At 34.4% G+C, this 14,716-nt stretch overlaps 1 protein-coding gene across 3 annotated transcripts in view; it reads right to left on the reverse strand.

Annotated features, from left to right (window-relative positions):
* Window positions 1–14,716, reverse strand: part of NAV3 (neuron navigator 3) — a 317,473-nt gene that overhangs the window by 41,836 nt on the left and 260,921 nt on the right. For all 3 annotated transcript variants that reach the window (XM_040981262.1, XM_040981256.1, XM_040981269.1), the window contains exons 23-24: window positions 11,787–11,870; window positions 2,538–2,649 (exon numbers count right to left, since the gene is read on the reverse strand). In XM_040981262.1, coding sequence (XP_040837196.1) covers window positions 2,538–2,649; window positions 11,787–11,870 — 196 coding nt within the window. The remainder of the gene's footprint in view (window positions 1–2,537; window positions 2,650–11,786; window positions 11,871–14,716) is intronic.

Below are 14,716 nucleotides of genomic sequence, written 5' to 3' on the forward strand. Positions count from 1 at the left end.
AATATGCAGTAATTTTCCATGCAGCATATAAATCAACTCTCCCACATGGAAAGTTGCTAAGTTCTTTACAGAAGTAGCCCACAGAGAACTAGTTTGTACTTCAATTTAAGCACATTTCACTTCAGTTAGCTGTTTTCCTAAAATTTAAAGTATATTTAAAATTATATTTCTCTTTCCTAGAAAATTGTAATAAAGTCCCTTTTATGTGCAAATCATTATGGCCACTAGGGTAAAAAAAAATAAACCCTTCTACTGCAGATCAGAAAAGTCTGACAAACCTTAAACAAAGACACCAAAGTATACTAAAAATTTAGATTAGGAAAGTACAGCTATTTCGAGAAACATATCACAGGGAACCTCATCCGTGTTTTGAGTGGTGGTGGAAAGCAGAAGGCATATTTAGTCTATATTCTGCAGTATCTAAACCAACTATTGTGTTGAACACACCATGTAAAATGTTCCAATTGAAAAAAAAATGTACAGCTATAAGTAAATAACAAAGAACTGAAAGAAATGTACTAGAACTTACACGTGAAATATATAATTCCACAAAAGAGCAAAATCTGAATGAATTTGGTATGTGATGAGTAATCAATTTATTTGTTGTATGAATGTAGCTAGCTAAGAAGTTACATCATGCTAACCAATTTGTATGTCATGCTAAAATCAAGGGGATACCAGTTGATATGTGTTTTTGGATAACTGCCTTGGCTTCAGTATGAGGAATGGTATGAACTGGGGTAAGAGTAAAAACAAAGCTATAAGGGAGCTTATTGCAGCCACTGTTCAATGGATAGACGATGGAGAGTGTAGCACACTCAGAAAATAGATATAAGAGATATCTAAGGGGCAGAAATCAGCAGAGAGTTTTATTAAATTAGAAGAGGAAGAATTATGAATGACACCTAGATTCCTGGCTGTTTGGAAATATGGTGATATTACTTAGTGAAGCAAAGAGCACTGAAAAAGGAAACATGATAAATTCCAATTTAGCAATGTTGAGTCTGTTAAGCAGACATCACAATATATCTCAAAGGCGCTCTACGTGAAGTTAACCTTCAGCAGATGAGCCTGGCCTGGAGATACAGATTTGAATTGTCAGCACATGAGTAACAATTATAGCTGGCATACTAGATGAAATTGTATAGAATTTCAGACAGGATTACAGATCCATAAACATCAGAATCATAATGGAGGAGAGCTTAGGATTTCAACCATTAGCAAACGGATACAAGAGAACGAATACACAAAAGCAAAGTTTGAACAGGATTTCAAAGGATCCGAAGGAAAACAGAATGTGTGACATTATGGATATTGTAAAAAGGAAATCTTTCAAGTACACAGGATTGATACAGATGGGCATCAGTATCAAATAATACTTCCATCTCTAAGTCAGTAAGATTTCAAAATTGTCACTAGATTTAGTGTCATATAAGTCACTATTGGTGCTGGGCAGGATGTTAATGGTGGAGTAGGGGAAAATGAAGCTGCACTCCACCAGCCCAAAGAGCTACTGTAACTGAAGACAATGAAATCTTGTATAAAAATTTCTCCAGAATTTCTCTGGAAATGGAGAGAAACAACGTGACTTTCTGGATTTATCAAAGTACTTTTAAGATGTGAAAGAGTTGACAATATATAATGAATGTGCTGAAAAGAGCTTGGCCATGAAAAAATAGGACTTACACAAATTAAAAAAATACTAAAACAGCATTAATTATAAGCATTCTTTCACTGTAAATCAAATGGTGAGAGAATAAAAAATTATCTCTTTTTAAAAATGGCAAAAACATGGTAACAATAGGAGACAGATTGACTTTTAGTCTGCTTTCTTATTGCTTTAAAATCTACAGAAAATGTATCAGTTTATTGTCTCTAAGAGGAGCACTCCCAAAGTCTTCTAATGTATTGCAATATTGATGATTTCATTTTTATATACAAATTTCTGGTTCCTCACTCCTGGGCTTGTTCTCACCATTGACATTAGATATGCATGTGTTAACCAACCACTCCATCCTCACTTTATCAAGTTCAGTGAAGAAACGTGTGCATAGTGTTAAAGAAGGATATTCTTTCATGACAATTTAAAAGTTCCTTGATTACAAACACTGTAGGAAGACAATTGATTGGATATACAAAACTTAGAGGGATTCTTCCAGGCAAGAGTATGGGAACAACAGAAGGGATCTACAGACAGACTGATGGGAACTCCCATGATCTCAAGTCAACACCCTATTGTTGATATGTAAACTCCTCAAAACCTCTTCCCTTACCCTATGTGACCATCAGTGCATACAAGCCTGATGCTGTGAATAAACTCGGGTGGTTGACTATGGGTCAGTAGTCCACATGTATGATTATTGGCTCTATGTACCAAGTCCAGACAGCAAACAAACCCTATTGTCAAATTCTAGGGTTCTGACCACACTGACACTGACACATTATAAAAGGCAGTATCACTGGTTTTTAAAAATAAGCTCTACTCAATTAATAAAGTATGATATTAGGTGAAAAATGGCAATATTTTAAAAATATACCTTTAGGAGGGTGATCTGGACCATTCAGTGCTCCCTGAATGGCTGCCTGGGCAGCAGAGTTCTGGGCTTTTAGCATTTCAATGGTTTCTCTCAGTTCTATCAGTTCAGATTCCTGAGGAATAAGCAGAGCACAGAAATTTTAATTCCTAGAGATAAAAATAACACGACCTTGTTCACATTCCACTAACAAATGGATTTGGTCTTATGCAGTGCAAATCTCCTGAGGGCTATGGATGCTTTGCTGATCTGTCAAGTGTACCAATCCATCACCTTTCTAGCAACAGAATTAAAAACAAGAATTTTTCTTAGTTATTTTAAAAAATTATGTGGATAACCTTTATGACTTCACACGGTGGCATTCAAAGTCAAGTAGCACAAACCTGAGCAAGGTGTAACTAATTCTAACAGACTTCTTAGGGTTCCTTTAGACAATTAGTTATCAAGATTGCATTAATAGCTTTTTTTAAAGAAAAACAAACTGTTTTCCTTAAAAAGTAGGAATATAAAATAGTAGGAAGCTATATCATGCTTGCTATGTGTACATTCTCTAATAAATATGTTTTTAAACATTTAACATTTTTGCATAATGATACTATCCAAAAGTGTTATCTTGTAGGGATTTTATATAGAAGTATATGTCAACCGGAAGCATTGGATTTTTTGCCAAATAAGGGATTTCATAGTTTTTTCAAAGTATTTTACACTGGATATTTTTTGTTTGTGTTCGGATATGAGACTTGTAACTTATCTCAAATTCACTCTTCAAAATGTCATCTTAAAATATCTCCTGGAAATCAAGGTCATCTTTATTACTGATATATGTTATCTAATATAATTCCTGGTATGATCAAGTTTCACAAAGCAACACAATAATTTAAAAATCATTGAAAAAAACCACTAAAACATTTTAAAAATTAAAAAAAAAATAGAAAACGAAGTTTTTTAATACAAGCTATGTCAGAGTTTAAAAGTCAAATGTTTATAAAAGACACATTTTCTCATTAACTTTGCGGTGATTAAACATATATCCTAAGGAAAATTATTGTATTAACTTGGTCCTTTACAGTTACTTATGAAGTCATTTACTTGATTAGAAATGATTCATTATGTAGCAGATAAACTCTCAAAGCAATTAAAAAGGAACTAAATGAAGATACAGATAGGAAATATTTCTCAACACAAATTCAATAATGAGGACTATGTTGTTTGTTAGTGATGTCATCCTAAAAATTAGATCCTTGTCAGACTCTCAGAGGGAGAATGACTTGGTAATGGATTTGTCATTTATCATTTTCTCTAACATCTTTGACAGAAAGCCCAACAGTCAAGCCTGGATTCTTCATGAGAAACAGTTCATTCACCTGAATGTGTCCCCAAATAGAAGAAAAAAAGAAGGTGTAACTATTCTAACTGAAGACATTTCTTAAAACATATAATGTTAACCTAAAAGAAAAAAAAATGCATAGGATAGACACCTGGTTCCTTAGATCTGTTTTCATTGAATATCTGATGTACTTTCAACAAATGACAGTTACATTTAAAAATAAATTCTCACAAACATTTACTATCTTGTAATTCAAAGATTCTCATAATGAAAATTCAGTAGCAATGTGTTAGGTTTTTAGATGGACCTTCAGAAACTTGACCCAGTGGTATGCAAGTAATTCAAACCCCAGCAGTGCCTACAAACTCATATATCTGCTGATTTGTGTCCTGGCTGTCCCATTTCCTACCCAGCTCCCTCTTAGTAGCTTGGAAACAGCAGCTACAGATGGATCAAGTACTTGGGCCCCTACCACTCATGGCTACTCGCTCCAGTGAGGTCATTTGGGAAATGAACCAGCAAATGGAAGGCCTCTCTGTATAACTATTGGTTTCCAAATAAACAAATCTTAAAAAGAAACCACCTTGACTGTAATTTATTTGAATTTAACATAAAGGAAATACAGGGAAATATGTTGGTGGAAAATTTCCAATGTCATGACACAAAAGTCATCACAATTTCTGTCTCTTTCACTTCTATACTTTGTCTCTTGCTCAAATACTAACATATATGTGTATTAGAATTTAGCATATTTTCCATTGAAAATAGATATTCCAAGAGAATACTGGATAGAATTTACTGGAAATAAATTATGCTTTCACCAGACATTTAATATAAAAATAACTATTATGTACACTTTACACATACTATTCAAATATTACTTATAAAACATAAATATGAGGCTGTTAGGTACTAACTAAATTTTAACAAGCTCAGATGAATTTTTATGTAAAATGCATGGAATCTATACATGTAACTAAAATGGACAGTGGATGAAAATTGGCTAAAATATTTGGCTGTAGCTTTAATAAAGAAACATAGAAGTGTGTTCTTATATAAATGCCTGAACAAGTGAGCTATCAGACATTTTCAGTGTCAAAACTGTAACCTTTTCTAGAGTTATTGATTATTGAAGCTGTTTTAAAAACACTGAAGCAGAATATTTAGGCATTTCACCTTAGGTTGGCATTGTTCAGTATGACATACAAAAATGATTACTTTCTGGAACTAGGTATCTCTTTAAAACAACTGATCCTAGCATCAGTGTCGTTATTCCATGTAGCAAAATTAATCCAAAGGGAGACTTAATAGGTCAGAAATGTTTGTATAACACAACTTGGGAAAATCACATGTATGAGAAACTTACTGCAGCCAAATTCATACTAGTCATGTTTTAGGAGAATTTCATTAAGCATAAGCAAGTGCCCCTGAAACATGCCATTTCACTTTCCTTTGATGATCAATTTAGATAATGATGCCTCTGATACATGCTGACCATGAGATTTTAGTTTTCAATATAACTTTTTTCCATATAAGCAGTTAGATACCATCCATATGTCTTTTCACTGTTTTGAGAAGTGAGAATTCTACCTTTGAGCAATCAATGCCATGTTTCTTTTTTCATGCTTCTGTATTGCAAAAGAAATTATCAAGGTCATACTTGAAATACTTCAAAACAATTTTGTGTCATAATACTAGCCTTGCTTGATGTTCATTCCAATCAAATTTCCTAACTATTTCTGAGTGCTCTCCCTGTTTCTCACTATATAGGCTTTGTTAAGAAGCCCACAGGCTTGACAACAAATCTAATCAAATATTTGACCTTTTAGGCCAGACTGTTAAAATTTTGCACTGAATCTGTCTTTGGCTTCTTCACACTGACACTCAGTTAATTACACACTGGCCAGCTGTACTTCCTTTGAACACATTCCACTACTTGCCTTTGCATTTGCCTTGAAATTTTGCTAATTTTTATACTGAAAGAGCCAGGCCATTACTACTCTATTTAATTCAGATGAACTAAATTCACCATGTTCCAGTAATGAAAGTTATTTGAAATTTGTGAATTCATATGATCTTTTCCCCTAAAAGATTAATGAATAATTGTCTGATTCTAGTGACACAATTTTTAAATCACATCTAGATTATGTGCATCTTAATGTAAAAAAGAAGGTGTTAATGTGAAGACTCAAGGCAACTAAATTTTTCGCTTCTATCCTCAAGGATTTGACTTCATTTTTAAAGTTTAAGTTTTTATTCATTTAGTCCCCCCTGAAATAGTTGCACAGAAGAATGAGGAAGCATGAAACTAACTAACAATAGGTTCAATTTCTGAGTTCCACCACTAATACAAGAAGATATTCTTCTGTATCGCTCTGAACTACAAAGAAATTTAACCCACAATACTTTCATACTAAGATTTGTCCTAATTGTCCAGTTTGGGCAGCCATAAGGAACTAATTTGAATGTCTCCTCAATTCTAAATTCCTACATAACATGGAGGGCAGCTTGGGTAAATTTGAAATGACAGATTCAGCAGTTTTGTAATCTTTCATTCATAAAAAAATCAAAAATTTGTAGAATTCTTGCCACTTCAGTGATTTGTATCACAGTCTTTTTCAGTGGTATTTCATCCAGGAAATTAATCTTGGCATAAAAATTTGAGTGAAATTTCCCATCATTTTCCTCTGTGGTGTTTGTGTAGTTTCTTCCTCTATGACTCACTTCCAGATCCTTCCCCACCCTGGTATCTCAGCCTGGGTAGTTCTTTTTGCCATCTCCAACCTGCCACAAAAGTGATCTTAGAATCTTCATGACATTGAACCATCACATTTCCAATGACACAACAATTTTCTGCCTTTTAAGTTGTTTACGCTTGTCTTTCTTCTCTTACTAGACTGGAAGTGTATAAAGGCAATGTGCTGCCATTTAATTTGGCAAGGGACTCTGTGTTATTTGGCATCTAGAAACAAGGAAAATTGTTATAATGCTAATCCAGGCTGTGATTTTAGTACACAACGCATACTAAAATTTGAGACTAGTTTCAGACATTTAATACTATACGACTGTTGAAAATTACACAATGAAGAGAGACTAGCATTAGTTTAGTTTATCTACTCACAAGCATATAACCAGGACATAGAGTCACATTGGCCTTTATTCATGGGTTGGCTTCCAAGGCTGCTTCCCAATATCCTCCTTCTTAGATGTACTTTATTTTTAAAACAGTGTTTATTATTATCAATATAATATACTATTTTTAAATTATGTTTTTAATCATCATGTCACCTAGTAGCATATAAATTCTATATGGAATGTATTCCAAGGCATTTCAAAAACATTTGTGGGAAAATAGAATTGAAAGATGCCTCTTTGGGGGCAAACACTGTGGTCCAGTGAGTTAAGCCACTGAAAGTGATGCTGGCATTCCTTATCAGAGTGCGGGTTTAGCCCTGGTAGTATACTTCGAATCCAGCTACTTGTCAATGCACCTGGGAAAGCAGTCAAATTACGGTCCTAGTACTATGCAGCATCCACTCAACTGAGATGCGGATGGAAATCCAGGCTTCTAACCCTGGCTTCACTTGGCCCTGATCTTTTCAGATATTTGAGGAACTAACCAGCAAATGGATGATCTCTTTTTATCTCTATTTCTCTTCCTTTCTTTGTTACTCTGCCTTTCAAATATCTGAAATACATGTTCAAAATTTATTAATTGGGTAAACAATTTTTAAAGTCCTATTAGTTTTAAATAATATAAATGTCTTAATTAAACCCCAGTACATAAATACACACAAATACCAATTCTAAGTGGAATAGGACATATATGTGTGTATATAATATGCACATATATATTTTATCTATATGAGGAATATGGACACCATGAAGAATATATATGAATAAATAATATCATATACAAGGAATACCTTAAATGTTATGATCTTCATAGTACACATATTCTAATAGCTACCTATATTTACAGTTGTAGATTGTAATCCATCTATCACCTATCTATACTTTTTAACTGATTTTTTTAAATTTTAAATTTATTTATTTTTTAATAACAATGTATTATGTGGCACAGTTTTATAGGTACTGGGATTCCCACCACCCCTCCCATATTTTTTTAACTGATTTTAAAAGATTTATTTATTTTTATTGGAAAGGCAAATTTACAGAGAAAAAAACAGACAGAAAGATCTTTTGTCTGCCATTTTATTCCCCAAATGCCTGCAACAGCAAAAGCTAAACCGATGGAAAGCCAAGGGCCAGGGGCTCCTTCTGGGTGTCACACATGGGCACAGGGTCCCAAGGCTTTGGCCATCTTCTGCTGCTTTCCCAGGCCACAAGCAGGGAGCTGAATCAGAAGTAGAGCAGCCGGGACACGAATCAGCACCCTTATGTAATCTTGTAACTCGGAAGTGGAGGTTTAGCCAATTAAGCCTTTGCACTGGCTCCATATACTCCGTGTGTACTTGTTTTAAACCTAGCTGAAATTCAATATAAATTTGATGACTGACTAAATGGATAAAAGAACCTTGGAACTCCTGGAATAGACTTTCAAAACCCCTGTTGTATATTTCGCCAACCTCTTTCTCAGGATTGTTGGATCACTAGGGAGCAATATAACCTTTTATCTCAGCTCCCTAAAGAAATGCCTTTGCTGAAATATGATTAAATGTTATGCCCTCAGCTTTTAGAGAAATGGCTATTTGAACAGTGATTTTGTCTTTTGTTATTTCATGACCCCAATTTAACAACCTTTGCAATAAATTTGTCATTGAATTCAGGGCCAAAAAGTTTGTCTCTTCAATCTAAATTATGTTCTTTGGGTGAGAAAATAAGCATGAAACACACGAAGCAATCTCCCTTTGTGCCTTAGCTCCCTTGACATTCAACTCTGTTCAGAACTTTGCAATAGAAATTACCCAGGCTCAGAAATCTCACTATACATGGTACTCTATTGGTTTTCATATAAGTTCTGCTACTGAATTTTATTATTTAATATTGTAGCTAATGTTACAGACTTTCCAAAAGAACTCTGGATTTATATAAGTTATTAATAAATAAGTGACTTTCAACATTGATGCTTTTGTAGTTTTTAATTAGAAGAGCATTTAAGCAGCTGGGAAATGAATGGTATCCATATCGTTTGCCAGTGTCTAAATGCTATCACTTCTTTGGCTACAATTTCATATTTTAATAATTTCAGTTAAGGATAGTGCACACACAATGGTATGCTATATGTTTATGAGAGATATATTTTCAGTCGGCCAGGTAATACTCATCTATATTATAGATTAACATCTCTATATTTTCAAGCTTCTTTAAGACATTTTACAGAAATTAAATAGTTGAAGGAAATTTCAGGAGAGCACAAACTTTCTATTATTTTGTCTTTGTAAAGCTCCTGTCACTTAAATATTAATTATCACTTTAGCATATGCCTGGCATGTTCAATGATGATACACACACACACACACACACATATAAACACATAAACAGGTATATATCTGCCCATTGGCATAATACTGAATCTCATATACCTCTCACGGTGATTCTGCAAGGTACTTATCTCCCCTTTCAAAGGGATGAATTTGAAGTTTAGGCAAGATAGATGGGGCAAGTTGTGGAGTGGCAAGTTAAATATCTGCTTGGGATGCGCCCCTCCCACATCAGAGGGCTTGTTGCAGTCTTGGCTACTCCATTTCAATCCAGCTTTCTGTGAATGTTCCTAGAAGGCAGAGCATGACTGGCCAAGCACTTGTGTTTCTGACATCCATCAGAGAATTCCAAGATTAATTTCCAGGACATAAACTTTCACCTTGTAATGCCCTTGCTGTTGAGGGAATTTGGGGAATGATCCAGTAGCAGGTAAATCTCCTTTCCTCTGTCTCTGTCCCTTTCAAGTAAAATGAAGAAAGCCTGAACAGTGAAAAGTTCAGAAGAACATGCTCGAGATCATACAGATCTTCAGAAATAGAGTCATGACTCACATTCAGATTACTGGACTCTGATGTTTGTATTCTCTCTTCCGTGAATGTCCTAAAAGATCTCATACTGCTACTTCTTGAAATTGTACAAGCACAAAAAATATATAAATGCAAAAACAGTTTTTTAACTTGCCTTTTAGAAGTGGTTTGGCAGAGTTGGATAATCTAGTTCATGAATAATGAAAATATATGAAACAAAATAATTATAGCCCAGTTTGCTAGCCATACCAGCAAAGCATAGTATGTTCACTTTTCTCTGTGGAGTTAATTGGATTGTTAACATTCAGTTCTGTTTTTAAATTAGGATTATATTTCTCTAAAAGAAAGAAAGACTGAGACTAACTGATTTATTGGCTGGTTCACACAAATGTCTGTTATAACCATAATTTGGTCAGGTGAAGCTGTGAGTCCAGACCTCAACTGGAGTCTTCCCATTGATAACAGGGATCCAAGTAGTTAAGCCATCACCACTGACACCTAGTGTGTGCATTTGCATAAAGCTGGATTGTCAGGCTATTCAAGAATCAGAGAATCAAACCTCTACACCTTGATACATTGTGATGGTGTCCCAAGCAATGATTTTAATCAATGAGACAAATGTTTGACCTTATATTCAGTTCTTTGAAAGGAAAACAAAAAGCACAAGTTGACAAAAATTGTAATAATTCTAATAACATATATACTTTTATAGAAATTAAAGACAAAATCAGTCATTCCTACCGACATAGAAAGTTTCCAAAAACATCTGAAACTTTATACATGATGGATTTTGTTCAGAATTACATGAAGTCTGTGGACATTTGCCCATATTATATAGCTTTTGCAAAGAAAAATTACACATATTTTCAAAGGTTTCAACCCATACCAGGAGGTTAAGACCACTAAACTAAAACAAATCAATCGGGGTTGCCATTGTAGTGAAGGAGGTAACACTGCTAGCAGCGACACTGACATCCAATATGGATACCATTCATTTCCCAGATGCTTGACCCCCTAATCCAGCTCTATGCTAATGGTTTGGAAAAAGCAGCAAGGAAGTCCAGTGTTTCGGTCTCTCCTTCCACTGGGGAAACCTGAACCAAGCTCCTGGCTCCCAATATTGGCTTGAATCAGCCCTGACCATGGCAGTCACCTGAGGAATGAACTGGCGGACAGAAGGTCTCTAGCTCTGTGTTTCTCACTCTTTCTTAGTAACTCTTTCAACTAAATAAATAAATCTTTTAAAAAAAAAGAAAAAAAGAACATAAATTAACTGTTCATCATAGTGAAAATGCCCAGATTCTGCCTAAGCAGCATAAACCTTAATGCAATTGCCTCTGTGAACTTTTTCCCTTTCTTTTTAGTATTCCTTGTACCGTGCCATAAAATCATTCAAGTTTATTTTAAAGCATTTGAAGAACGTAAATAACTTCCAAGGCAACATCTCCAGATGCCAGCTTCTGTTTATGGCTCACCAATCACACAGGAGTCTCTCTCGCCTCACAGTGGCTGCAATCAGAAGTCTCTTGCTTTCCAGTATCCTAACATCTGCTCTTGGAAACCTTCCTGGGCATGTCAGCCTACAGCCACCGTCCATGACCGGGTTAATTGACAACGGGTTTGTGAATATTCTGGGAAGAAGGCAATTCCTGAAACTACAAAACAGCTGATGCCAAGAATATTCTCTCTCTTATGCAATTACTTCTCTTTCTTAACAGTTGGTATTCTTTTAATAGTTCTATTTGATAGAAAAACAACTGTGTGTTCCAACGTGGACTAATACCCATGTGAAAATCTGAAGAGAAAAGGTATTATCTTGTACATATTTGAGGTGACTGCAGAATAGACACTCTATAGTAGTATAATTTTTTATAGAGTTTCATATCTTGTATTACTTAGGCATTATTTAAACTTAAGCTTTTTTTTCAAATTGCAGTGAATTTCTGAACATACCTTTTGTTCTGCTGTCATTGTTAGACTTTGCAGCCGGCCTGTCATATTCCCTAAACTCTTCTCAAAAGCTGCTACAAGATGAGCCTGTGAACAGAATAGATGGAACACAGTTGAAATGTCAGAACTTTATTTGGACAGATGAAAACCCCTCATTTTACAGAAGCTTTATTTCAGGCATTCTACTGGTTTAAATCTGAGGACTGTCACGGCCAGCCGCCACTGATGACTTGCCTTTAACACACACATTCATTTTTCACTACTAGTGAAGCCTGACATTTAATGCAAGTTCAGTTTCTGAAAGGGGATAGTATGTGACAAACAATAACAGCTCTACATACCATCGAGGTATGTGACACCCAAAAACACTGAATAAAGTTCTGAGCTGCTAAGATTTTAAAACAGAAGTCCCAAAAGGAGGAAACTGAAATACCCAGTGGACAAATGAGCCTCATTTTTCAGCCCTTCCATGATGAATTTTGAAGGTATTGTTCCCTCTTTTTAACTATATTCTCCTTCTAGTGTGAGCCACCTACCAACAGATTATATAATGTTACGCTTCTTCTTTTTCTACTTACGATGAAATTAACTTCAAAAAAAAAGTCTTCTCTTCCAAAGCTCTTTTTTTTTTAAATTTTTTTTAAAAAAGGACTTCTCATTCTAGTTTTTATTCCCCATATTCCCCATAATGATAGAAGTACTGGCAGACCAGCAAGAAACATCATTCAGTCTTATTTTATTTAGCATTAAGCTTCTGCAGCTTAGCAGTTTTATCTTAAATTCCATAGAACTATATATATGGCAGTACATAACCACAACTCTTATGATTAAGAAGTATTTGACAATCTTATTACAGCTCTAAAATAGGCCATTTTCTATTGACATGCTATTACACAACAGCTGGAACCCAGAATATTAAGTTTGAAGAAGTACTTCAATCTTTCACCAGGGCCATAAGAACTGCAGGTACATTATCTCAAATTGATATCGTTTTTGTGCCCCTGAAAGAATATAATAATTGGACACATTTCATAACTGAAATCTATCATAAATTATGCCGAGGGCAACGTTTGGTAATCTTTGTCAAACCACTGACATTTCTTTCAAGAGAAGGGAAAGGACTAAAATAAAATGCACCACCTTCTGACTACAGTAGAGCAGAAATGTAGAGCTGATGACCATAAATGGAATTGCAGATTTCAAAGAATTATTGATTGGGAAGTTAAATCCATTATTAGTAATAGCTGGAATGCATGAGTGACAACCATTCACATCCTGAGCAAAAATAACTGGTCCAAGCTCTGATTTCAGCAAGGACTTTATCTAACACTGGAATATGCAGGGAATAAATGCAAAGACTATTTTGTTCTCTTTAATCCATCAGAATTCTTAATTGTTTTTTACTCCCATTCCCTTCTGTCATACCCCTCTTTCTTTTCCCCATCTCCCACAATCCTTCTCTCACAAACATACTGCCTTAAAAATGTATTTATCAAATTTTTATCAGATTTAATTGGGCACATGACACACTAAAAAAGAATTGAAATAAATAAATCTTAATTTAAGATAGTTTCCATACAGGGATATCATTCCATGAAGCTCAGTACGCTTCTCAGGAATTAATATAAGGCCACATACCATTTCTCTTTAACTTAACTGTGAAAAAAATAAGACATATAAAATGACTAAGCTCACTGGTTTAAAATATCACATAGTGGATATTTATTTACCAGCCAAGTCATATATAAATGTTAAATATTAAACAGAGCAAAGAAGTAGGGCATGATCTCCAATGAAATAATACTCAAAGGACTTTTGATTAAAAAACTTCTTTGCTGAAAGTAAAAAAAAAAAGTATTTTTTTCTTACATATTCATTCATTTGTATCTTTGAAAAAATGTTAGCAATAAGTAGCCCTAATGCTCATTTCCAAATTATCTAAGGGATGCTGTTTGTGGTGAAATGAATGAAAAGCCAAACACAAAACAAGCTGACTTGACAGCATGAAAGCATGAGGAAAAGGTCATACTTGGCTTAAAGTATGATGTGCCCACGCACCTGCAATTGCCTTTCTCTCTGCATCTCTGCTTCTTTGCTGTTAGTGACGTATTGATTCAGAAAAGGCCAGGCAGTACCTTATGCCAATATATCCTCTCTTTTTTCTAAAGACATGAGGTAGAAATAACTTTATAGTCCCCTCATGGTTTTATACTGTTCTATTCAGAGAAACTGCATGATGAGGAGTGAAGTCTTGGTACACAATCTACTCAATGGAGACCCTATTCTACGAGTCAGATGAGAGGTGGGCTGACAAAGCATCTTTACTGCCTTGATGCTGCTGCTTCTAACAAATGGGAAAAGTGCATTTACAAAGAAGTGGATGCATTTCAAATTTTTAAAATGAAAAAGGGTTATTGTGTGGTCATTCCAAATTTCTGCTATGTCAACTACAAAAATTAAGCCAAAATTATGAAAAACCAATAAGCCCTCACTGACTTATTCATAAATGAGGAAAATTGAAGTTAGATACCTTAAGTGATTAATACCTGTAAATACACAATTTTAACAAAATCAAATCCATTGAAATTCATCTTTATAAATTACAGTAAGAGATTTCTAGGAAACCATCCTCATTGAGATCACACATTTGAGCAAAATGTAGATTTATTTAAAGTCTAAGTAAACTAACATGAAAATTTGTATCTGCTCCAACATTAATTGTATTATTAAAAATTATTACTTGGAATAAATTCTTTGTAGAAATAATTCTATCGAGTCCCTATGACTAATTCATGTATTTTGTATTACAATAATACAATAATATTTTGCGTACAATAAGATGAAATGAAATATGCTTTGAATTAGATTTCAAAAATATTCCTTAGAAATGTGCAAATATGAAATATTAGTATGACCTAACATTGCATTAAGGT

Source organism: Ochotona curzoniae, unplaced genomic scaffold, assembly GCF_017591425.1.
Source record: "Ochotona curzoniae isolate NIBS_2020 unplaced genomic scaffold, NIBS_Ocur_1.0 contig_1014, whole genome shotgun sequence".
NCBI lineage: Eukaryota > Metazoa > Chordata > Mammalia > Lagomorpha > Ochotonidae > Ochotona > Ochotona curzoniae.